Below are 24,190 nucleotides of genomic sequence, written 5' to 3' on the forward strand. Positions count from 1 at the left end.
GGATGCAAAGAAATCTTGAGTAGTCCAAGTGGACTTAGGTCCAAGTAAAGTTCCCATTTGGACTTTTCCGTCCATCTCCATCCTCTGGGTCACTCTCCTAGAAGCAAGCCAGAAAGCCTGTCCAACCAAAATCACTATCCCAAAGCCCGAACACTTTGCTGTTCTCCTTCTGCTCCGAAGCCACCATGGATTTGGACTAATTTTATACCATTCATAGTTCTCTGGCTTATGTGGCTGTGCGCTATCTGACAGAGCAGGAAGGCAGGCAGAGGCCGAGGAAGCAGGTGGCAGGTCAAACGGCTGCTGAAACAGCAAAGGCAGCTCATGGAGCAAGAGCCTGCAACAGTCCCATGGCCACCACCATCCACACTGGGTGGGCGAGTGGGGAGAGGCGCCGGGGGGCTAATGTACTAAATAGGCTTCCAACTCCCATTCCCCGAGGTTCCTGTAGATCACCCTGCCCTCAGCCTCCCTCTTGGCCTTGAGTCTCATTACCATTCATGCCCCCCCATTCTCTCTGGTTAGTCCCAGGCTGCAGTGAAGTGACTCCCCTGATTCCTTTCATTCCGTCTACAGAAAAGCAAAGTCCTTTCCTGCCAGGATCTGGGTCCACCCTGAGAATGGTTTTTGGCTGAAAATGCTACAGTTAAACACAAGAAGTTCTGATTGCCAGAGTGAAATAGCATTCCATCAGGTTGCAGCCGACTCCGCACTTCTGGGGCAGAGCCTTAAGCTCCACTTAAGGAGGAGCATGGGTCAGGGCTGCGCCAGAGGACTAAGGATAAACCAGATGATCTCTTGTGATTCCTTCCAGCTCCAGGAACTGATTTTTCACATGGCAACGCTAAGATCTAGGCAACACAAAGAGGCAGACTCTCTGGCAGTGGGGGCCCACCTCCTATGACACCCCATGTGCCTGGGCAAACTTCCTCTTCCCAGCACAAGACATGGTGTAAATATGAACAGGTGCAGAGGGAGCTTAGACCCTGCCCAGCCGGAGACTCGATGCTGGGGGAGAGGGGGCGGTTGTGTGCATATCTGCCGGCCTGGCTCTGTGACCCAGTGGGTCTATGCAACTGTCAAAGCATGAGAGCGTGTGATAAATGCCCTCTGACACTCATCACAATTTAGGAAGTGTTCTGTGCGTTTTTAAACAATTCTTACCATGTAAAGATTGTATTACATTTTAATAAAAAAAAATTTTTTTTGCATTTTACTTTTTTAATATTTGGGGTTTTATAGACTTTTATTTTATGGCCAAGTATACTTTTGTAAGGAAATGTTGAAGTCTTGAGTATTTTTATTCTATAGTTAATGTCAACTGTAAGCACTGATAAATAGTATTCATATGCATGAATACCTCCTTTCCATCAGGTCTTTTTAAGAAACTTATGTTTTGGCAAAGCGCTTTATTTCAAACTCTGCTTCACTTCACATTGTGAAGACTGAAGATTTTGAAAAATAAAGATGCATTTAAAATCTCTGTGCTGTTACATTGTGAAAATGGTAATGTGCATTGCTTTGCCAAAGTGGTAATTAAATGTTTAATGGTTTAGAACTCCAGTTCAGAACGGGGTTCTAGTCATTACTCACCTTGCGGGAGCTTCCATATAAGCCTCCGCGCCTTTGGAGAATGCACATTGGAATGGCGATCTCCTGTTCCGTTCGGAAATACTGTTATGTTGACGTTATAGTTACTACTGTGCTGTGGATTTGCAATAAATGTGTACTGAAAGCACTCGTGATAAAGTGGTCCGTATTTTGTTTTTAATCAAACTCCAAATGGCAGTAGAAGTAAAGCCAAAGCTCCACGAGTGTTTGGGCAGCGAGATACAGTAGGAAGATGTGAGCTTGGGAGCGGGACAGGCTGGGCTGAATTCGGCTCCTTCACCAATAAGCCCTGAGCCCTGGGAATTCTTTCAACTCTTGGTGATCCTGCGCTCTCCTCCATTAAAAAAGGTATAATCAGGGGTGCCTGGGTGGCTCAGTCAGTTGGGCATCTGCCTTTGGCTCGGGTCATGATTCCAGAGTGCTGGGATGGAGTCTGGCATTGGGCTCTCTGCTCATCTGGGAGCCTGCTTCTCCCTCTGCCCGCCGCTCCTCCTGCTTGTGCTCTCTTTCTCTCTGACAAATAAATAAAATCTTAAAAAAAAAAAAAGTATAATTAACATGAAAGAGTGGGATAATCATACTTGCCTCACATGGATTTTGTGACGACGGAACAGAGCAGCGAACATAACGGTCATAAAGCCCCGGGCATCTTGGTTGCCTGATAAGCTTTGTTTGCCGCCTTCTTTCCTTTTCTCTTGTATGCCTCCCAAAGTCTTCATTTTAATTTTCACTTAATTTTTTAGAACATTCGAGGTTAAACTTGTTGACCATTTAAGTAAGGCAATCGTTATTAAATCTGTACAGATTTAATACTACCTCTGACTTATCATAGGTGTTAATTCCCAGAAAGGTTGATCACAGCTGGATTGAAAGAGTCTTTGGGAAATGTGACAATGTTGTTGATCTAAGTATGCCAGACTATTAGTATGCTGGAGATCCAAAGGGATTTGCCTTTGTGGAATTTGAAACAAAAGAACCAGCAGCAATAATTATTGAGGTAGGTCCAGTTCTGTCAAGAAAACATGGAAGAACCTTCTTTTTCAGTTCCAAAGCAAGGACATCCATGGTGAAGTGGTGGAGAGCCTGGGCTTGGAAAGACTCGGAATGATGAATGTCCTTCAACCTTTTGGAGGCATGTTTATCTTCACACTTTCTGGATTAGTTTCCAAACAGTCCTGTTCTCCCCTCTAAGGTTCTAAAGTCTTCATTTTTAAAAATAGAGAAAAGTGTACTGCTGTCTTTACTTTTTACTGTAAACAATTTTAATTTAGAACAAATTACAGCTGTATTTTTATTTTCTCTCCTTAACATTATATCATGAATGTTTTCCCATGACCATGGAAAAATTTATACTTTAAAGTATCTAATTTTATTATTGGACATTAAGGCTGTTTCTGGGGAGTTTTATTCTGGGGAATACATGTTGTATATTTGTCCTCGACCTAGTTTCTGATTCTTTTCTTAGAAAAGATACCTAGAAGGGGAATTACTTGATTCAGGTATGAAGACTTTTAACTTCTGACAAGTATCCCCACAATAACTTAATTATTTATCCGGCTTAATGGAAAAAAAAAAAAAGTTTTACTTCTCTACACTCACTTCTGACACCAAACGTGTAGGTTTTTTTCACACCAAGCAATTCTGTGAATCTCATCAGATACCAACGGTATTTTTTTTTAATTTTCAAATTTTTAATTCTTAATTTTACTTTTTTACTTTTTAAAGTAAATTCTACCCCCAACGTGGGGTTCGATCTCACGATCCTGAGATCACGAGTCGTATTTCTACTGACTGAGCCAGCCAGGCACCCCCAGACTCTAACAGTTTAACTCAATTGTGACAGTAACTGCCTGAGTTAAGGTAGACCCTCCCAGGTTAAAGGCTCAGTCTCACAGGAGTGCTTCCCTGTTCCCTACTTCAGACCCCCAACTGCAAGTCCAAATTGCCTGTCACCTCTGCTTCTGATCAATAAAAAGCTATCAATCAGCCATTCTCCTGACCCCATCCTCAGGTTTGATAATTCACTAGAAGGGCTCACAAAACTCAGGAAAACGGTGTGTATACTAGATGACCAATGTATTACAACTCGGAACAGCCAGATGCAGGAGATGAAAACAGGGCAGGGTGTGGGGGAAGAGGCAAGGACCTTCCAGGCCTTCTCTAGGCTTGGCACCACCTCCTGGCACCACCACGTGATCATCAACCCAGGATCCCAGCTCCAAATGCCCTTCGGTCAGGGTTTTTTTGTTTTTTGTTTTTTGGTTTTTTTTAAAGATTTTATTTATTTATTTGACAGACAGAGATCACAAGTAGGCAGAGAGGCAGGCAGAGAGAGAGGAGGAAGCAGGCTCCCTGCTGAGCAGAGAGCCCGATGTGGGACTCGATCCCAGGACCTTGTGATCATGACGGTCAGGGTTTTTAATGGAGGATTCGTTAGGTGGGCATGACTGATTAACTCATTAGTCATTAGTGATAAACTCAATCTCCAGTCCCTTGGCCCTCCTAGGCTGTTGAGGGGAGGTCTGAAGTGTCCACCTTCTAATCACGTGGTTGGTTCCCCTGGTAACCATCCCCCATCTAGAGGCTGTCCAGGAGCCTCCAGCCGCCAGTCATTCAATAGCAGACAAAAGGCACATCACATTAGAGATTCTGAGGGCTTTGGGAGCTGTGTGCTTAGAAGTGGGGTCAGAGACCAAAGGTTTGTTTCTTATGGTGTCACAATCCCCATTAGGGTCCACCAGCAAATGAATTTTTCAGGGAGTCTCCTCCGCTGGGAAAGGTGACAAAGAGGGGTGACAGAAGGGTAAGTCACACTGCGCTCTCCTTCCTCTTCCTGCTCTTTCCTTCACTTCTCATAAACCGCACTCCCTGGCACTGGGGTGGGCCCTGAGTCAGCCCTTTAGTCCTTTCTTACATTAAAATCCTGGACCTAATGATCTTGAAGATTCTGTTCAATTCTGAATTCCAGCAAGTAGGAGGCAGAAAGGAGGCAGCATATTAAGGGATGGAGGGAAGAAGGGAAATTCTCACGTAGATAAATGAACGTGGGAAGGCCTTATGTGGGAGACTAGTTTTTCACTAGCGATGTCCTGCACGAGCTGATTGATGCATGATTTACCAGACTGGTATCATTTGTTCCCCCAAAGGAAGCTAGGTCACATTTTGGAATTTTGTCTGTGAAGCAATTTTTGTGAAACTCGAGACCATATTTTCCGTGTTACTTTGACATACTAGTGACGCGGATTGCAGGATCCACCCTTCACCCTTCCATGCTCGGCTCAGTAACAATGGGAATAATTTGGGGGTGCGTGCTGGATACTGTTCTAAGCACTCTCCGTGCTTCAGCCCTCCCAGCAAACCCAGAGCAGGTTCTATTATTAGCTCCGGTTTTCATTAGAAGAACAAATTGCCCGAGGTCAAATAGCTGGTGAGCGGTGGGGCTGGGTTTGAGCCCAGATTGTGTGGCTGCAGAACTCCAGCCCTCAACTCGGTGGACGTAGGCCCTGGGTAACGCCTCCTCCCCACCATTCTCTATCTAGAGCGAGCTCGCAAAGGAGTTTTTATCCCAAGAGCAGTGTATTGGTATTGCCAGACTTTGTCGGAGGCCCGTTCTAGACTCCATTTACTCTTCACAAAGTCCTGCAAGGGAGGTGCCACTACACGCCCACTTCACACATCACACAGCTGGGCAGCAGGGACAGCGGGGTCTAGAATTCGAAAGTCCAAGGTCATCCCTCTGTGTCTGGGGCCTTCAGATCAGTGCCCTGGATTTAAGGAAAACTAAATACTGCCTTTCCTAACACCCGGTCTGAGATCTGAGACCCTCCCGCTAACTTGAGGTCAGAGCTGGGTTCCCCTTTCCCACTCCCCTTTCAAGTTTGTCTTTCTCCCACTTTGCAAATGAAAAGTAGGTCTCTCACACTTGCACTCTGACTGCGCCCCCACCCCTGCCCCCCCCCCCCCGCCCCGCAAAAAAGTGGGAATGCACGTGTCCACAATACCTCTTCTAACCAGTTGTTCTGCGCCCACGGTGGGGCCTCAGCGCTCTCCCTCTCTCACACAGTTTCTGTCACAGACGACGTGGCATTGTAAGTGAGGCTTTGACTCATGTTGAGATGCTCAACCTTTGGACGTATTACAGAGTGGGCGAGCAAGAAGGATGACAGTTGTCATTTAATAACCTTGGTCATGGGGTCCTGGGTGGCTCAGTCGGTGAAGCAACTGACTCTCGGTTTTGGCTCAGACAGCGATCTCCAGTTGTTGAGATAGAGCCCCATGCCATTGGGCTCCGCACTCAGTGTGGACTCTGCCCAAGATTCTCTCCCTCCCCCTCCGCTTCCACCACCACTTGCGCAAGCGCACGCCCTCCCTCAAATAAACAAACAAACTCTTAAAAAAAAAAAAACCACGAAAAACCTTGGTCATTTAATCACTTTTTCATCCCCTAAATATTGTCACAGATTGCCTAGCTCCTGAGGGAGTCCCAGGAAAGCAAAGCAGAGAGAGTGTGAGAAACAGTGGAGGCAGGCCCTTATCTCCGCTGTGACGCAAGTATGGCAAGGCTGCATCCCTTTTCTAATTGTATCTTTCCTGGAATATTCAAGATTGAGGGGAGCCTGGGTGGCGGAGTCAGTTAAACTTCCGACTCTCAGTTTCAGCTCAGGTTGTGATCTCAGGGTCATGGGATCGGAGCCCCATAGCCTCACATCTCTCTGTGCTCAGCGGGAAGTCTGCCTGAGACTCTCCGTCCCTCTACCCGCACCCCTCCCCCACCGCTGCAAGCACTGCATTCTCTCTCTCACCCTCCCTCCTGCTCTCTCTCTCAAATAAATAAATAAATCTTTAAGTAAAAAAGAATACTCAAGATTGGAATAAAGCATGATGCTTTTGAAGCCCAGCCTCCCTGCCTGGTCCCCATTCAGTCTTGAAGAACAGCTTTGAGAGTCCTCTCTGGCCACCCCCACCCCAGCCACCCACCTGTGCCTCTTCTCCACCCCAGGGCAGGACTCGAGAAGAGGGGAAGAGGATAAGAAGTTCCCCATGTACTTCAGACAGATGAATAGTAAGCCTTCAAGTAAGACACACATGGTAAGAGCCAGTTAGTACTGTGTTTTCTTGGACATTTATTCACATTTTCTAAATGACTTGTTGAGGTATAATTGCCATGCAGTTAGCCTCACATATGTACATTGAGTATTTTGATACATGTACACACCCACAAAACTGTCACCACCATCAAGGTAAGGGAACATCTCTCTCACTCCCTTTAAGATCCCTTTTTCCCGTCACCCCAATGATCCACCTAACCCAGCCCTAGGTAACCATCGGTCTGCCTTCTGTCACCATAGGTTCCGTTTTCTAGAACTGTGTGTCAGTGGAGCAATACAGTATGTACTCTACCTTTGCCTGGCTTCTTTTACCCACAGTCATTATTTTGATATTCATTGATGTTGCTGTGAGTATCAGTAATTCATTCCTTTATATTGCTGTTTATGTCCATTGTATGGATATACCACAAGGTGTTTATCCATTCACCTGATGATGGATAGTTGGGTTGTGTCTGGTCTGGGGCCCTTACAAATAAAACTGGTATGAACATTTGTGCATAAGTCTTTGTGTGGACACATATATTTTTTTCCTTTGGGTAAGTAGCTAGGCATGGAATGACTGGATCATATAGTAAATGTATGCTTAACTAGTTAAGAAATGGCCCAACTGTTTTCCAAAGTGGTTGTTCCATTTTACATTCTCACCAGCAGTGTAGGAGAGTTCCAGGTGTCCCTCTACACTTGTTGTGATCAGCCTTTTTAATTTTCTCATTTTAATAGTGTGTTGGGATATTTATCTTGGCTTTATTTTGCATTTTCCCAACAATTAATGATGTTGGTCATCTTTTCATATATTTATTTGTCATCCAGAATCTCTGGTGAAGGGTGTCTTCAAACTTTTTGCCCATTTGTTATGGGGTTGTTTGTTTTCTTGTTATTGAAATTCGGTTCTTTATATATTCTAGATTTGTCAGTAGTTTCTTCTAACCTGTTTATCTTTTAATTGTTTTTAACAAGGTTCTTAATTTTCATGAAGTACACTTTATTAATATTTTCTTTTGTAGATTGTGCTTTGGATGTCATATCAGATCCCTACTTAACCCTAGCTCCTAAAGATTTTCTCCTAAAAGGTTTATCATTTTTCATAAATTTCATCCAAAGAGTCCCAAATACTGTAAGTCCATATTCATCCTTTACTTGGATACAAGTCCCCTCATCATCACGGCCAACTCTCTATCATTTTTATGTTTTTATTTTTTTAACAGACATGTATGTATGTATGTATTTATCAGAGAGAGAGAGCACAGGAAGAAGCAAGCTTCCTGCTGAGCAGGGAGCCCAATGCAGGACTCAATCCCAGGACCCTGGGATTACAACCTGAGCTGAAGGCAGACGTTTAATCGACTGAGCCACCCAGGCAACCCTCTCTCTATCATTTTTAATTCCTACTGTAGATTTCAGTGTGCCCACTCTAGCAGGAGTGCTTTGTGGAGCCTTCTGGAAATAATGCACTTGGCAACAAGCGTAAAAACATGTTTCGTAAGCCTTCAGACTCTCACTCTTCTCTCTCTGCTGTTAATCTTTCTCATTCTAGTGATAAGTAACATCTATTCTACACCACTGCTCTCTAAAATTTTACTTGACATTTAATAACTGTCAAAATTCAGGGAATGCTAAAATGTTTGATGTTAGTAATAATCGTGGTATCTCAATCCCAAATCATTTTTAACTTAGATCTCATCTTCACAGGAAATTTTAAAAATTAACATTATAATTCACATATATATTTTAGTTGCAGAAAAGTAAGATAGTGTGAACAATAAAAGACTTTCAAGCTTAAAAATACATTACATTAGGATAAAACTCTCTGGGGGAAGTGGAATGATACACACCTTTAAAGGGTAAAAGGAACAATGTAAATTTTCCAGTTGTTAAAGTGGAACCCTTCCTGTATTTTTAAAAATGCAGTACCTTTTAGATTCTATTAGTTGCAGTTAAAAGAACGGTTTTATTTTTAAATGTCAGTATTTACAATATGCTGGCAATTACATTCTTTGTGGATCTTTAAACTTGGATGGAAAATACTAGATGTCAAAGTAAAAATTGTAAGTGTGTAACTAAATTCTTTAAAATTCTTTCAGAAACTGTGTGGTTAAAAAAAAAAAGGAATAATTATGAACCATTGCTCTACCCCACTGTACCTTGTATAAAAGAGGTGTATGCGTGGCACTGGCTGAGTGCAAGGCACACTCCTCAGAGGAGGGAGATATGTTCAGGGAACTGGATTTACCTCAGCACGAAGACTGTTTCTGCATAAACCCTAGGCAGGCAAATGTGAATGTGTCAAATTCCTCTTTTCTCTGAAAGGGAGTTTAAAGATAAAGATCAGAAGCCAAACCAATCTTTTACCCTGTGAGTGGAGAATCCCCTTGGTGGGGCATCTGGGTAGAAGGAGGAGATGGAAGACTCAGGCCCGGAGAGAGTTCTGAGGAGCACCATGGTTATCCATGAGCTAGTGTACTCCTGTGGTTACAAGAGTGGGTTACTTCAGCCATCTTAGCAAGATGGTGTGACTGGATATGTGGGCTGGAGCCTAGAGAGGGGGCAGCCAAGCCTCTATCCCCCAGCCAGCCTGGTCTCTCCATGGAATCCGTGTGTCTACTCCATTCTTATATTGTTACTGGCCGATCTAATCTTCATTCTTTAGCCCAAATCCCATAGAGAGCCAATCTTTGGATTGGTTTAGGTGATTTCCCTCTGGGATTTTGGGCAGAGTCCTTCATGCCAGGCCACCCTGTGGCAGATAGAGTCAATCACTAGTCATCCTTAATGCAAACACCAGCCTAATGGGAGGAAGACTGGGGTAGGGGTAGGGGTTGTTTCAGAGATTTGGGACCAATGGCCTTGAGAGGAAGGACCATGACTGGAGCATCCATTTGAATGTCATTCTCTGGGGTTGGGATGGAAGTCCAGTGTTCTCTATGCTTGTTTGTCCCAAGCCATTCCCACAAATTAAGTTGAAGAAATGGCCTTAATATCATTATTGTAGGAACATGGTCCTATATAGACATTAAAATAAAGATCAAAAAAAACACAGGAACTTGGAAGTCCACAAAGATGCCCTAAGCAGCAGAAGGGAAACTGCTTCTTGCTCAGATCAAAGTACTAAAAGTAGAGGGTCAGGAAGGAGGCCTGGAGGAATTCAAGGAAACTCAGGCCTTTTCCTAACTCCTGAAATAAAGAAACGGGTGAAAGTGTGTGGGTGGTGGGCGTGGGGTCATAGTATCCCAGGGAGCTTTGACAGACAAGGCTTATCCAATTGTTATTTTAAAGAACAGGGACCCAGGAAACCTGGAACTTCTGGCAGTCAGTCTTTGATGGCTCAGGAAGAAAGGGTGTGATGGAGCCCTCAAGAGAGTTTTGACCAGGTGCCCTAGGTGATCAGGGCTCTGTAGGCAAGAAGGGAGCTCCTTGGAGACGAAGGGCCATAGAAATCACCTTGCCTGATTGTCTTTCCCCCCCAGGAATGAGCCCTACCACTAAAACTAGAGAATTAACTCTAAAAGAGACAGAAAAAACTAGAAAGTGCGATGCCATGTTCCAGTAAGTTGGACAATGTATCAAATGTGAATAGTCTTTGAGTAATGCCTTTTTTAGGAATTCACTCTTCTTTTCCAGCTGTACACATCCAAGGATCGACCTTGCAGCACTGTCGATAACAAAAGACCAAAACGCAGCCAGCAAGTCCCATCATTGGGGTTTGGTTAAATAAATGGGGTGTAGTTGTCAGGAAAAAAGAACCGTGGAGCACTCTGCAGGGAAAGTGGCAGAGGGACAAGGTGACGCTGAGCCACGTGCAGGCAGGCTTCCATGCCACCCACCACGCAGACCAGAGCAAACGCTACCATCAATGTGGGGTTCGAGTTGAGGCCAAAACCAGGGGGATGCAAGAATTCATCTGCAATTTCATCCCAAAGAATGAAATGATTCTTAACGGTTTTGCTATTAAAGTTGCTATCCGTCACATTTTAAATTTCACATGACGGTGCAGGAGCCGAGGTGGCTCAGGATGGTCACCCACGGTTTTGTGACACAGACTCGATGCTCACGTCACTGGGAACAGCAGAGAAGCCAGATATTTTTTGGAAAATAAATTTTCCTGGGTTTCTTTCTCTTCTCTATTTCCTTTATGTTCTCTTTTCGGTTTAGATCAAGGGGGATTCATCATAGATATTGTACACGTATTGGTAATTTTTTCTGCTTATGAGATGTTGAAGTAGAAAAGCTGATGTTCTTTTTTTAAAATCCATCTTCTTTTTCTTTTCTTTTCTTTTTAAAGATTTATTTATTTATTTGACAGAGATCACAAGTAGGCAGAGAAGAAGGCAGAGAGAGAGGAAGGGAAGCAGGCTTCCTTCTGAGCAGAGACCCCGATGCGGGGCTCAACTCAAGGACCCTGGGATCAGGACCTGAGAAGAAAGCAGAGGCTTTAACCCACTGATCCACCCAGGCACCCCTTAAAATCCAATTTCTTAAGATGTAAAAATTCCCAAGTAGAATTTATTCTTGAAAGACTCATAACTGAAATGGAGTTAAATACCCAGAATTAAACAGACTGCTTCAAGGTTATTTTGTTTAACATAATGAATGCTATAGAAAGATGCCAACCCAGCTGACAAATATTAGAATTATTATTTAAACAAATCTCTATTATTCTGCCCTGTAGTATTTTAAAATTGTTTAACATATGTTGGTTCACAAAACCCATAATGTTCTTCCTAAAGTTCTCCTGCTCACATTTTCTTGCTTTACTTTTAAAAAAGATTTTATTTGTTTATTTGAGAAAGAGAGAGAGAGAGAGAGAGAGAGCTCACGCACCAGTGCTGGGAGAGGCAGAGGGAGGAGGAAAAGCAGACTCCCCACAGAGCAGGGAGTCCGACGCGGGACTCCATCCTAGGACCCCAGGATCACGACCTGAGCCGAAGGCAGATGCTGAGCCAACTGAGCCCCCCAGGCACCCCTCTTGCAGTATTCTTTTTAACTCTCAGTCTTTTTCATATTTATTTGCTATTTTAAAGTGTTTAAGTGTTTGAACATAAAATTACCAGCTTTCACGATCATTAGTTATCTGGCATTTTACTTTTTACAATACTAAACATACATATATCATTCCACTGTCAGGATTTGAACGTATGAAACATCGAGTTTCACTTAAAAATTTATCTAGACATTTACAGTGAGTATCATGTATTAGCAGTAAATCTGAGAGGCATGCCTGTGCCTACTGTGGGAGTCGACATACTGATTTGGTCCAGCGGCAACCTGTGAACCGTGACTGTAGACGGGCCACTGTAAATGACGTTAAAGTACACAGTCAGCACTTAGACTTCCAAAAGCTGAGGCCGAAGGCCAAGTTTTGGCTGACTGTCAAGGGTAAAGGCAGACTGGCACATTTTATGGGCACACACAAAAATGTACCTATTTGCACGTGTCTTGTTGTCAGCCTCTATCTAGCTTAGGGAAGGGGAACTTGGGGCCCAGGAATCAAGAATAGGAGATCCAGTGTTCACTGAGTATCTTTTAGTACTGTTTTCTGTTTTGTTTTGTTTTACTCCGTGCATGTAGTCCTTTTAAACACCTGCTATATTCATTAAAGAAATTAATTTTTAAAATTAATTTAAAATTAAAAAATATGTTAATAAATTTTTTTTTAAAGAAATAAAGAATACACACACACACACACTTAAGGGAAGTTGTGAGCTTACCTTCAAGTAAAGAAAGACTGCAGATGGTCAAGTGGGAATTTGGCTCTATCTTGATTATCCCTGGTTATATCCAGGAGAGTTTCATGACACAAGCTATTTGGGGTCCACTCCTCTGGGAAATCAGGGAGACTTGGTGGGGTGGGGGAAGTAGAGCCTTGTGTTTGTGAGTACTTAATGTCCCGGGTATATGGGGAGGGGTGCTATGTCCCATCAGCCCCTGGACACTGGGTACAGTCCTAGGGAAAACTGTCTCTTTTATTAATGTTTTTTAAAGATTTTATTTATTTCAGAGAGAGAGAGCACACACACGTGTGCGCAAGCATGAGCAAAGGCAGGGGGAGAGGGAGAAACAGACTCTCTGCTGAGCAGAGATCCTGACCTGGGGCTCGATCCCAGGACCCTGGGATCATGACCTGAGCCAAAGGCAGAGGCTTAACTGATTGAGTTCCCCAGACGCTCCAAACTGTCTCTTTTAGAATGTTTGGAAGGACCTCATGAGTAGGGATGAATTTTCCAATAACTTCAGAGATAGGACTCCAGAGCCTGAGGCCTGAACCACCCCCAGCCCCCCATAGTCACCAGCATGGTCACCATAGTCACAGAATTAGAGCCCCCGCTCCTTAAGCATTGGTCATCCTGTTGGCAGCTTGGGATGAGGAGAAAGGCCTTGCCTGAGTCCATGTCAGACTGGCCAAGCGTTCTCCAGTGAATCATCTGGGGTGACCTAGTAGTGTAACTGGAGGCACAGGAAGACCTAAGCAGAAGGTTAGCTAGGACTAGAGCAGCTAGGCCCTAGGAGAAGTCCTAGGGCCACAGACACGGCCATTTGAAAGACTCTCCTGAGGGACGGAATCAGGCCTTAGGAACTCACAGGGCCGCAGACCAAGATAAGAACCCACTGCTTGGTACTAACAGCCGGCTGTCTCTTACCTAACAGAAGCTCCTCTTTTAGAATGTTGCCATTCTGGGGTGCCGGGATGTCTTCTTTGGGTGAGGGTCTGACTCTTGGTTTCAGCTCAGGTCATGATCTCAGGGTGATGGGATCGAGCCCCACAGTGGGCTCCATGCTCAGAGGGGAGTCTGCTTGAGATTCTCTCCCTCTCTCTCCCCCCTTGCTCCTCCCCATGCTTGCACGCATGAGCTCTCTTAAATAAATAAATTAATTAACTAAAGCTCTAGAATGCTGCCATCTTAGGAAACAACATTCGTCCAGTTGGCTCTCCGAGAAAGACATTTTCCCCAGTTCTGTGTGAGGGCAGTGAGTTCAGGAGGCTGATTTCTCCAGCAGATGACCCAGCCCTGAGTAGCCCAGCAGAGTCTGAGACACGAAAAGGCCCAGCGCCAGGGTGACACCACAGCACTTGGCTAGCAAAGAAAAGACAGAAAAAATACTATGTACAAGATTTTTTCAAAAGCTCTCGGATCATAGAATTTGGCAGGGATCCTGGGCCCAACCCTTCCATTTTATCGGCCAGAAAACTGTGACCCACAATGAGGAAGAGATTTGCTGAGGCCACACAGCTGGTGAGTCATAAAGCTGGAAACTCTGAGCTCTCGGCCGTCTGTCTGTCCAGCATCTCCCCCACAACAAATACCCAGAATGGCTACTATGGGACAGGTGTCTGTCCATTGCCAGCTGCCAAAGCAAGTTTGGGTCGATATCTTCTGTCCCCAGATGACACGTACCAAGTGAGACTACATTTTCTTTCTTTCTTTTTAAAGATTTTATTTATTTATATGTCAGAGAGAGGGAGAGAGAGTGAGTGCACAAGCAGGGGGAGCAGCAGGCAGAGGCAGAGGGAAAAGCAGGCTCCCTGCTGAGCAAGGAACCCCATGTGGGACTCCATCCCAGGACCCTGGAATCATGACCTGAGCTGAAAGCAGATGCTTAATGGACTGAGCCACCCAGGCATCCCTATATTTTCATTTTGAATATGGAGGCTTGAATTGTGCTGTATGACTTTGGAATCAGGACCTGGAAGCCAGCACCTCGTTGGAGAAGATCTGACCCTCACCCGGGGGTACCGCCTCTTGTCAGCAGCACCTCCCTGGCTCTGTAGGGAGATCGTCTCCTTGCAAGATCAATGGACTCTTCACCGTGAATGCATGAGGGTTATGATTGACCTGCTCAGAGACACAGCTGTGATCCAGGGGCCCCTGTACTCTGGGCATAGCCATCCCCCACTGTGGCCCGTCTCTGCCACCCAAGAAAGAACCCCTGGGTTTTGTTTTTCATCAAAACCTCATTTGCGGGTCACCTGGGTGGCTCAGTGGGATAAAGCCTCTGCCTTCAGCTTAGGTCATAATCCTAGGGTTCCGGGATCGAGCCCCACATCGGGCTCTCTGCTCAGCAGGGAGCCTGCTTCCCTCTCTCTCTGCCTGCCTCTCTGCCTACTTGTGACCTCTGTGTGTGTGTGTGTGTGTGTGTGTGTGTGTCAAATAAAAATCTTAAAAACAAAACAACAGCAACAAAAAACCTCATTTGCCCTGACAGGGAGCAGGGGCCCGTCTATATTTCCTTCTCCCAGAGAAATGAACCTCTCACCTCACACCCTGTGGTTGTTCTCACTCTTAGACATTCCTCTTCCTTTGCAGAGCATAGGATGTGAGCTCCCTTAAGTCAAATCCCAAATAAATAGTTCCCCAGCCTGGAACTCTCTTTACTTCTCTAAGGTAACAGCTTGTTCAGGGCTTTACTTGGTTAGGGTCACTGACACCATGTAAGGTGTACAGGAAAGAAATATGTCCCCAGGCTCTATGTTTTTGAGCTTCATGTTGCTAACCGTGACAAGACTCATTACTTCAGGGTCATTCATGCAAAATCAGAGCAATTTTCATTTAAAAAAAATCTGTAGCTCTATGTAAAAAATCCAAACATTTGTGTGTCCAAGCAGGCATATGATCAGTTCGAGAAATATTTCAATCTTTCTGACCAAGGATTAATATATTTATATACACAAGAATTCCTTTGTATACTTTATATGCAAAGCAGTAGGGAAAAGATCACCACCTAAGAGAAAAAGTACAGAACTCCTCCCTTAAAACATAAACATGCAAATGACCAATATGTGTATAGGGGAAATGGTCCCTCACTAAATATGTTTAAATGAAAATTTAAGCAATTGCACTTAAAAAGCTTGATAACAAGCACATGGATTCTCTGGGTTGAAATTCTGGGACCCTCACTGACTAGCAATGTGACTTTGGGCAAGTTACTTAAATTTATTAAACGTCAGTTTCCTCATCTGAGAGTTCGCCTGCGAATAGGACATTTGTCTAAGGATTGCTGTGAGAACCGAAGCAGGTGTCAGTGCTCGCCCCCTGATCCAGTGTTTAGAGGGGATAGGACTTATCAGTGTTGGCTACTAGGGTTAGAAATAGGAAAATAGGAATACACTGCTGGAGGGAGTGTGTTCTCATCAGCAAAAGACCTGGCCAAAGACGTTGAGACCCTTCACTCCTGGGAATTTATCCTAAGGAAATATAGTCAGAGATATGGATAAGAAGTTCCCTAGAAAATTTTGAAACAAATGAATGGTTTCAATAAATTATGATAAATTTATGTAATAGAGTGGTATATGTCTATAATAGAGTAAAAAAATGTATATAATAGAATAAATCTATGCAACAGAAATAGAATTTATATAACAGAGTGTTTTAGGCCAGTATTTTTCAAATATTATGCAAACTTTTCAAAGTAAATCTTCCTCCATGGTATAAACAAATGAAATATATAAAAACTGAACTCTCTCTTTCAAGGGGGGAAAGGTGGGGATACATTGGTACCTGTGGGGCTCTGCAAACAAGTCCTCTCTCCACTCCCTGACCTCTTCCTAGGGCAGCTCCTGAAAGGGGTCTGAGGCTCCCAGAATTTTTAATAATGTGGGGAAATAGGGACATAATGTTACATATCAAAATCAGAACAATACCTCTGAAACCAATAACACATTATATGTTAACTGAATTTAGATAAAAAAAATACATTTAAAAAATCAGAATAAAAACCATGTATGTGGTGTATCTTAATTTTATCAAACTCACACACAGCTATTAAAAAAAAAAAAGCCTGGAAGAGAACATAATGAAATAAAGATGGCTATTTCTTGGTTGGATTTGGAGAATTTGTATTTACTTTTTATAAGATTTTTGGGTTTTTTCACACCCAATTTAAAAAAAAAAAAATTTAGTTATTTTATAGGGGAGGGGCAGAGGGAGAGGGAGAGAGAGAATCTCCAGCAGATTCCCCGTTGAGCTCTGAGCCTGGCAGGGCTCGATCTCATGAAGGAGACGTCATTGACCTGAGCCAAAATCAAGAGCCCAATGCTGAACTCACTGAGCCACCCAGGTGCTTGTCCCCAAATTTCTTTAATGAACATGTACCATAGTTATAATCAGGAAAAAAAATTATTTAAAATGTTTTATTCCTGGGGCGCCTGGGTGGCTCAGTGGGTTGGGCCTCTGCCTTTGGCTCAGTTCATGATCTTGGGTTCCTGGGCTGGAGACCCGAATCGGGCTCTCTGCTCAGAGGGGAGCCTGCTTCCCTTGTTCTCTGCCTGCCTCTCTGCCTACTTGTGATCTCTGTCAAATAAATAAATAAATAAAATCTTTTTAAGAAAAGTTTTATTCCTTTCTTTCCCAATATCTACCCAAAATTCAGTTGGCAACAAAAGTTAGGGCTTGTCCATTTGATGCCTCCCCATGATTAAAAAAATAAAAAGTGTGCTATATCTGTATTACAAGCTATGCTTAAGTCGACCTATAGTGTTTTAATTACTACAATTATATAAATATCATAGTTGCACCAAGTGACAAGCAATGATTATATTTCCTATTCTGTCTGCTCTTTTGTTTTTCCTCGTGTTAACAATTATCTCAGATTTGGAAGGAAGGGTTGTGACAAAGATGGCACAGAAGAAGGGGATCTAGAGTATTTGTGAAAATTCTATCTCTTGACCTGGATGGTCATTACAAAGATATTAACCCTATACACAGTAAGCTATACTTTTGTCCTGTGTGGTTTTTCTGCACCTCTATTTTATTTTAAATAAATCGTTTAAGAACCAAAAAAATGCTTTTTTCCCTTAGTTTTCTTTGGACTCAAGCTTAAGTCTTTCCGTACACAGTTTTATAAAATAACAGTTTTTTTAGAAGATTAACTTATTTATTTTAGAGACAGTGTGCATACATAGGGTGGAGTGGGGAAGGACATAGGGAAAGGGCGAGAGAATCCCAAGTAGACTCCACTAAGCATGGAGCCTGACAGGGGCCTCGATCCCACAACCCTGAGATCATGAACTAAGTCAGAATCAAGAGTTGGATACTTAACCGATTGAGCCACCCAGGTGTCCCTAAAATAATGGTTTTATAAAATAAATCTTCATATAATTTTTCATACAAATCTGCAAGGTAATCTGCCTGTTATTTTTCCTGGCTCTCCCTGGATGCATGCTCTCCTCCTACACTAACCTAGATTGTTGCTCTCTGGGCCTGTCGCATCACTGTCAGCCTGATATCTGTCCTCCTCCCCTTTCTGTGTTACGTCCCCTTTCCCTTGGATCCACATTTTCTTTGTTTTCTCTTGTTTCACCAAAATAAGAGTACATGTGATGTATGTTTTTTTGAGATTCTTCATGTCTAAAAATGTCTTTATTCTACTCTTATGACTCATAGTTTGGCTGGGTATAAAATTTACAACCAAATATTATTTTTACTTTAGAATCTTGAGGATAATTTCCACTGCATTCTAACTTTAAATCTTGTTAGTAAAAGGTTTATACTATTCATATTCCTGAATTTTTTTGTCTGTTAGAATCTTCTCTTCAAGGTTGTTGTTTTGAAATGTCACATGTCTGTTTCTTGGTCCTAGGTGCTGATCTGAAGACCTTGTCTTTTGGTTCTGGCAAGTTTTCCCATAGTCTTTCTTTGATAATTTCCTCCTGTGAGTTTTTCAGTGTGCTGTTAGACCTCCTGGATTGATCCTTTAATTTTTTAAAAGATTTTATTTATTTATTTGAGAGAAAGAGTGAGAAAGAGATCACAAGCAGGGGAGAAGGATAGAGGGAGAGGCAGACTCCCTACTGAGCAGGGAGCCCCATGTGGAACTCAATCATGACCTGAGCAGAAGGCAGATGCTTAACTGACTGAGTCACCCAGGTCACTAAGATTTGATTCTTTTAAGTCATCTTTGCACCCAACATCAGGCTCAAACTTACAACCCTGAGATCAAGAGTCACATGCTCCACCAACTGAGCCAGTCAGGTGCCCTTGGTCCTCTAATTTTCTTTTCTCTCCTATTTTCCATTACTTTATCTTTTCACTCAACTTTTTGGGGAACTCCTTTTATCGTTAAATCCTTTTATTTTTTACTGTTGTCATTTTTTTTTAAGTTCTAAGAGGTTTAATTTGTCCCTTTTATTTTATCTTATTATTTCAGGATAATAAGTATCCTGCAGTATCTTATCCTGAAGAATTATGGTGTCTTTGAAATGTTCTCTATATTTACCATCTCTGTTTTCATTGAGTTCCTCTTGGTCTTCCCTTCATGTTGGCACTTTTTTCTGATGTTTGTGACCCTTATCTGCGTGTTCCTGTTTATGAGTCAGGTGCTAAAAACTGACTCACGTTCTGTGTACTCGGACACTGCTTGTTAATGACTGTACTTCACTGTACTTGCACAGATGACCAGCTGACTTATTTCTTCAAATTCTGTAGACTTAGCATGCTTCTTCAAAGAATTATCTTCCAATCTCCTGCCTAGAGGAGGGGATAGGGAGAAGCTTGGTTGCCAGAATCTTGGAGTTAGTCAAAAAGGAAACTGTTATATCCCACCAATAATCATAGTGTGTTTCTTAACCCTCTAGTTGTCCAAACAGACTCTCACTACACACCCACTTTGCGCCTGATATCTCCATGTCCAGTCTAGTTCAGTCTCAAGGGAATATACTTATTGCCCTCTGTGGAGAGAAAGGAGTAGTGACTTAGGTTTAACACTAGAGAATGACGTCATCTTGAGGGTCTAGATGAAGCTTAAACACAGTTTTTCAACCAACACCTCATTTTTAGGCTCCCACCTTAACCCCACCTTCCTGGTACCAGGTCTTCCAATTTGCTGATTCTGAAATTGCTTAGGTGCTTAGGTTTGACCCATGCCCACTCCTCCAGATAATTTCTGTTCCTCTATCTGCTTTCTGTATTCATGTACTATGATTTGAGATTATAGCTATATCCTAGTTTTATTGAAAATAGTGACAGCTTTTGCTTTTTGTCCTCTTGGCTTTTGGAGTGATATTGAGAAAAGAAATGTCTCATACCACCATTTAAAAGTCCCTAAGTCTCTGCCTTGGTTTTTACCTATAACTGTGTTTATATTTTTTGTTTTTTGTAAACTTCAAATTGTCTACAATAAACATGTATTACTTTAATGACAAGAAAACATACATACAGGGTTAACCAAAAACAAGATGGCCCAAGAAGGCCTAGAGCGCCCAACCCCACATTTCCCTTCCCCTTTGGCTGAGCCACCTGAGCCTAAGAAGCACCCTCTTCTCCATACCTCAGCTTCCTGACACTACACAGTCATCCAGGTGGCCTCAAACACCTGCCAAAGAACACAGCCTCCAGGAAGAACATTCTTGGCTTCCTCATCTGTGGGTCAGGGCTGGCTACAGAGCAGCTTTTGCCAACCACGCAAGCTCATTTGCAGGCAGTATGGATCCCTTTAATGCATTCTGGTGGTCATGCGTCCAAAGACACAACAGTTTTGTTTTGTTTTGTTTTTATTAATAAAAAGTGAATTCAGTGTGTGTGTGTGCGTATGGTGTTTTTCCACTGCACCCATAGGTTTTTCATTCCCACCAGTGCCATTCCAGTCAATAGAGGGTGAGCATTAGCTAGTTACTCTCCGTTACTACTTCCTACAGACCTATCCAGTCCCTCCACTTGAACATACGAGTGGCCCTTGAGAAGTAGGCCCTGGGCCCTTGGACACTCTTAAGCTTCACTTGCTTCTACCAGGTCCAAGAGAATCAGAGACCTCAAGATCTAACACACCCTTGGTTCCCACAAGCTCTGCGCTCATGTTAACAGGAACCTGGTGAGAAACCCCAAAGCAGAAATACTCCTTTGTCCCCTGAGCTCTCTCTGATTGGGCTCCACCCTGCCCTGCGGACACCACTACTTCATTTGTCCCAGAAAGGACAAGGGATTGTAGGACTGGGGCCCAGGAATGCGCTTTTCCTTCTCCTTCCTTACTCCTAGGATCATAGGCCTTAAAGTCTGACCTACAAGTGGAATTCGTTGGGAGCCCTGGGAGAATTGATCCAGCCAATTAAGTTGGGAAATTGTGCTCTGAATTGAACATATCCATCCATTTATCTCTCTTTCTGACTTGGTGGGCTGAGGCTTCGAGGTTATTTTTACTTAATGCAGCAAAAACTATATTGGGCTTCTCCAACTTCACTGGTTTATTCATTGTTTCAGTCAGCTTTGGTTTTTTATTAAACTTAGCCTTATAAATATGTCATAAATTAACCCCCATCAATACTCTGTTGCTGCACTCATGCATTTCCATCCTGGAGCTGTTGTCCAGAAGAGCTACTAAGGGAACAGGCAGAAAAATCTCCAGTTGTGTTGCCTTTGGTGGACCTTGTGTTCCTACTTATGAATTTGTCCCTCATCTCTTTCCCAAAAAGGGTTTAGAGCAGCAAGTGTGTATGTACATATTGTCACTTTGGAAAGATACCCTCTATGAAAGTCAAATTCTCTGTGGATCACTCCCTCCCCGCTGAGAAGACCACCTATTACCCCAGTGCACTGCTCGGCTTGACGAGCCCGCGCTGAGAGGAGCCCACACACATAGGCACGAAGACAGAATTCTATTTGGAGACTGGATATCATCTTTAATTAATAATGCCACAGTCCAACATCCTTCTTGTTGCTGTAGCATGTTGAGTGTGTATATACGTGTGTGTGTGAGAGAGTGTGTGCATATGTGTGTGTGTGTGTGTGTGTGTTCCTGAACAGACGAAGGGCCAGCAGAGACTCCCAAGCAGGTCTCAGCCAACAGCTCTACCGAGCAACAATCGAAGACAGTCTCCATAGTGGCACGGAGGGTGGACTCCTGCCTCCCTTTCTCTTGGACCACAATTCCTGCATTCTGAGGGCAAAGCTGAGGCCTGCGCCAGCCCAGATTAAAGGGCTTCTTAGCAAAGATCGATCTTCAGTCCCCAGCCCTCACTGCCTCTGACCAGAGGAGGGATGTCTCCTGGGCAAAGCACAGACTGCTAGGCAAAAGTGGACAACCTGGGCCAGCCTTGGTCCCCAGGTCACACTGGGGCAGCACCACAGTGGCCCAGCCCTGGGCAGAGAATCTGCAGCTTCTGGGACCATTTGCTTAGTTCCTCTCAGAGATAATCAGGGTGGAGGCTGGCCCTTCCTGGGGCCAGCCAGAGAGGGACAGCTTCGGCCCATGGGGGCCATGTGAGCCTCATTTCCAGCCCAAACCTAAAAGTCTGCTGTCCTGCCATCTCTACTCTCCAGCTCCTCTCATGCCCAGTAGGTCCACAGCCCACACACGGCAGGGGAGATCAGCACGGTAGTGGGTCGCAAGGAGGCCATGAGAGACCTGGGCTGAGCTGGAAGTGCAGCCACGTGCCAGCCCTCTCCCCCATGGTCACCGCCAGCCAGAGCTCTTTGAAGTCGGATGGGACCCCCGAAGGCAAGGCAGCAAGTTCTTGGCCTAGTGCAGAAGGAGAAAACCAAACTGGCTCCGCCGTCCCATTTCCATCTGCTCTGTGTCTCAAGAAGGCAAGGAGCCCAGGTCCCCAGAACAGTGTTATCAGCTGTTGGGGAAGCACCGTTGTCCAGGCGAGGCCTCGGGCCGGAAGCTGTGTTTGTTCAGCGGGCTGGGATAGTAGGTGGTTGTGTACACATTGGTCTGCTGCAATGGGTAGAAATTGGCTCTGTCATCGGGGATCAGGTTATTCTTGTTCAGGGTCTGTGGAAGAAGGAAGGAACCAGAGAGGAAAGGGTAAGGGAGAGATGGGAGAAGGGACGGGCCAGGGCAAGGGGATTAGGCACCAGGCAGTGAAAAAACATTCTGGCCGCTGACACAGTTCACACCACCAGGGCGCCCTCCCCAGTGCCCAGCACAGTTCAGCCCAACTCAGGGCCAGAACCCAGACACCCTTCACCCCACAGTCTCTGTATGAAGGCTCCCACCTTGAACTCCATGGGTGTGTACTTCTCATTCTTGGGGGTGCCCCCACCCTTGTAGTGCAGGTGGTTGGGGGTGGCGGGGTGGACGAGTGTGGATTCCTGGGACTGACGTTGGCAGTGCTGGCAGGACAGGTACACTGCCAAGGTCAGCAGCCCAGAGCCCAGGAAGCAGGAGACACCTGTGGCTACCAGGTGGATGAGACTGAACCCTGGGAGAGGAAGAAGGAAGTGGTAAGGATAGGCCCACTGTGAAGAGGAGAGACTCCACTTCTGACAGCCTCCCAAGAAGAGGCTCTGAGACATAAAGGGAAGGGTTTTGAGGCCAGAGCCACTGAAAACAGGAAAGCTGGGCAGTCTGCCACCAGGGGCCTCTCTCACAGGACACCTGTGGTTGAGTAAGAGGAGGCCACCAGAGGGGGTGGAGCTGGGTGACTCTTCCTGAATACAGGTTTGGTAACTGCCTCCTAGTTGGGGGGCAGAAATGGAACCTCTCGGACCCCCCATACATGGTCCAGAGCAGCCAGGACCTCCACAAGGTTTGTCTCTCTGGAGCAAGAAGTGGAGAGACTCCAGATTTCAGAGCAGAGCTGGTCTCCTCTTTGGGGAGGAGAGGTGGAAAGACAGTGTCATGAGGTGGGGCAGGTTCCCTTTACCTCCACAGCCGGTGGCCTCCTCCGTGCTGGAGGCAGGCAGGATCACTGTGGGAAGACAAGCGGAGAGGGGGTTGGTGTAGGTAGGAGAGAAGGCTCCCTCTGGGGTGAGGGATATCTCTAGGAGGACCCCTGGGTCAGCGCTGAGCCATGGAACATGGTCGGAGGCCTTCATTCCACTCTGTCCCCACTCAGACTCTGTCTCTAAGAGGGGTCAGCCCATTCACTAGAGAAGGGGCAACAGCCCCAAGCAGGCGTACCGCCCACCCTTGTGTTCCATCTGAGACTTACTAAGGTTCTTTAGAAGGGGAAGGAGGCTGGAAGTTCAGGGTGGGAAGGGCTGGGGTGAAGCCTTTGGCTTCAGGGCCTACCAGGAATCTCGCTGTAGGGGCAGGGACGGCTCTGGCTGCTGTTTCCAGCACAGGTGCTGGGCCCTGGGACCAGCTCTTCACAGTGCCGACTGCGGCTCTGGGCTCCATCCTCAGTGCACGCGCTCCACTCAGACCACGGGGACCAGCCTTCTGTGGGTTGCAGGCTGGCTTGAGTTTAACTGACCTGGGCCCCCCTGAGGTTGATCAGAGGGATCCAAGAGGCTCCCCAGCCCTGGCCCAATGTTCTTAATACCTGGGCAAGCCTGTGTTGCACACAGTGCCTCCTCTGTGTGCAGACCAAGACAGATGTCCTCTCCTGGGGAGGGCGCGGGGCTGGTGCAAGACCTTGTGCGTTGATAGTGGCCTCCACCACAGGAAGCTGAGCATGGGGACCACGAGGTCCAGCAGGACCAGGCACCACGCACTACAAGGGGATGGGGTGTGTGAAGGGGGCTGCAGGGGCAGGCGTGACCCAAGACAGACTTCTACCCTATCCCAAGTTAGGCCACTCTGCCCCCATCACCTGCACC

General features: G+C 45.0%; 1 protein-coding gene across 4 annotated transcripts in view; it reads right to left on the reverse strand.

Annotated features, from left to right (window-relative positions):
* Positions 1-21,301: 21,301 nt before the first annotated feature.
* SEMA5B (semaphorin 5B) overlaps positions 21,302-24,190 on the reverse strand; it is a 114,430-nt gene continuing 111,541 nt past the window's right edge. For all 4 annotated transcript variants that reach the window (XM_032335168.1, XM_032335164.1, XM_032335179.1 and 1 more), the window contains 5 exons: positions 23,914-24,084; positions 23,661-23,810; positions 23,293-23,337; positions 22,643-22,848; positions 21,302-22,418 (listed from right to left, as the gene is read on the reverse strand). In XM_032335168.1, coding sequence (XP_032191059.1) covers positions 22,260-22,418; positions 22,643-22,848; positions 23,293-23,337; positions 23,661-23,810; positions 23,914-24,084 — 731 coding nt within the window. In that variant the 3' untranslated portion in view covers positions 21,302-22,259. The remainder of the gene's footprint in view (positions 22,419-22,642; positions 22,849-23,292; positions 23,338-23,660; positions 23,811-23,913; positions 24,085-24,190) is intronic.

This window comes from Mustela erminea, chromosome 1 (assembly GCF_009829155.1).
Source record: "Mustela erminea isolate mMusErm1 chromosome 1, mMusErm1.Pri, whole genome shotgun sequence".
Lineage (NCBI taxonomy): Eukaryota > Metazoa > Chordata > Mammalia > Carnivora > Mustelidae > Mustela > Mustela erminea.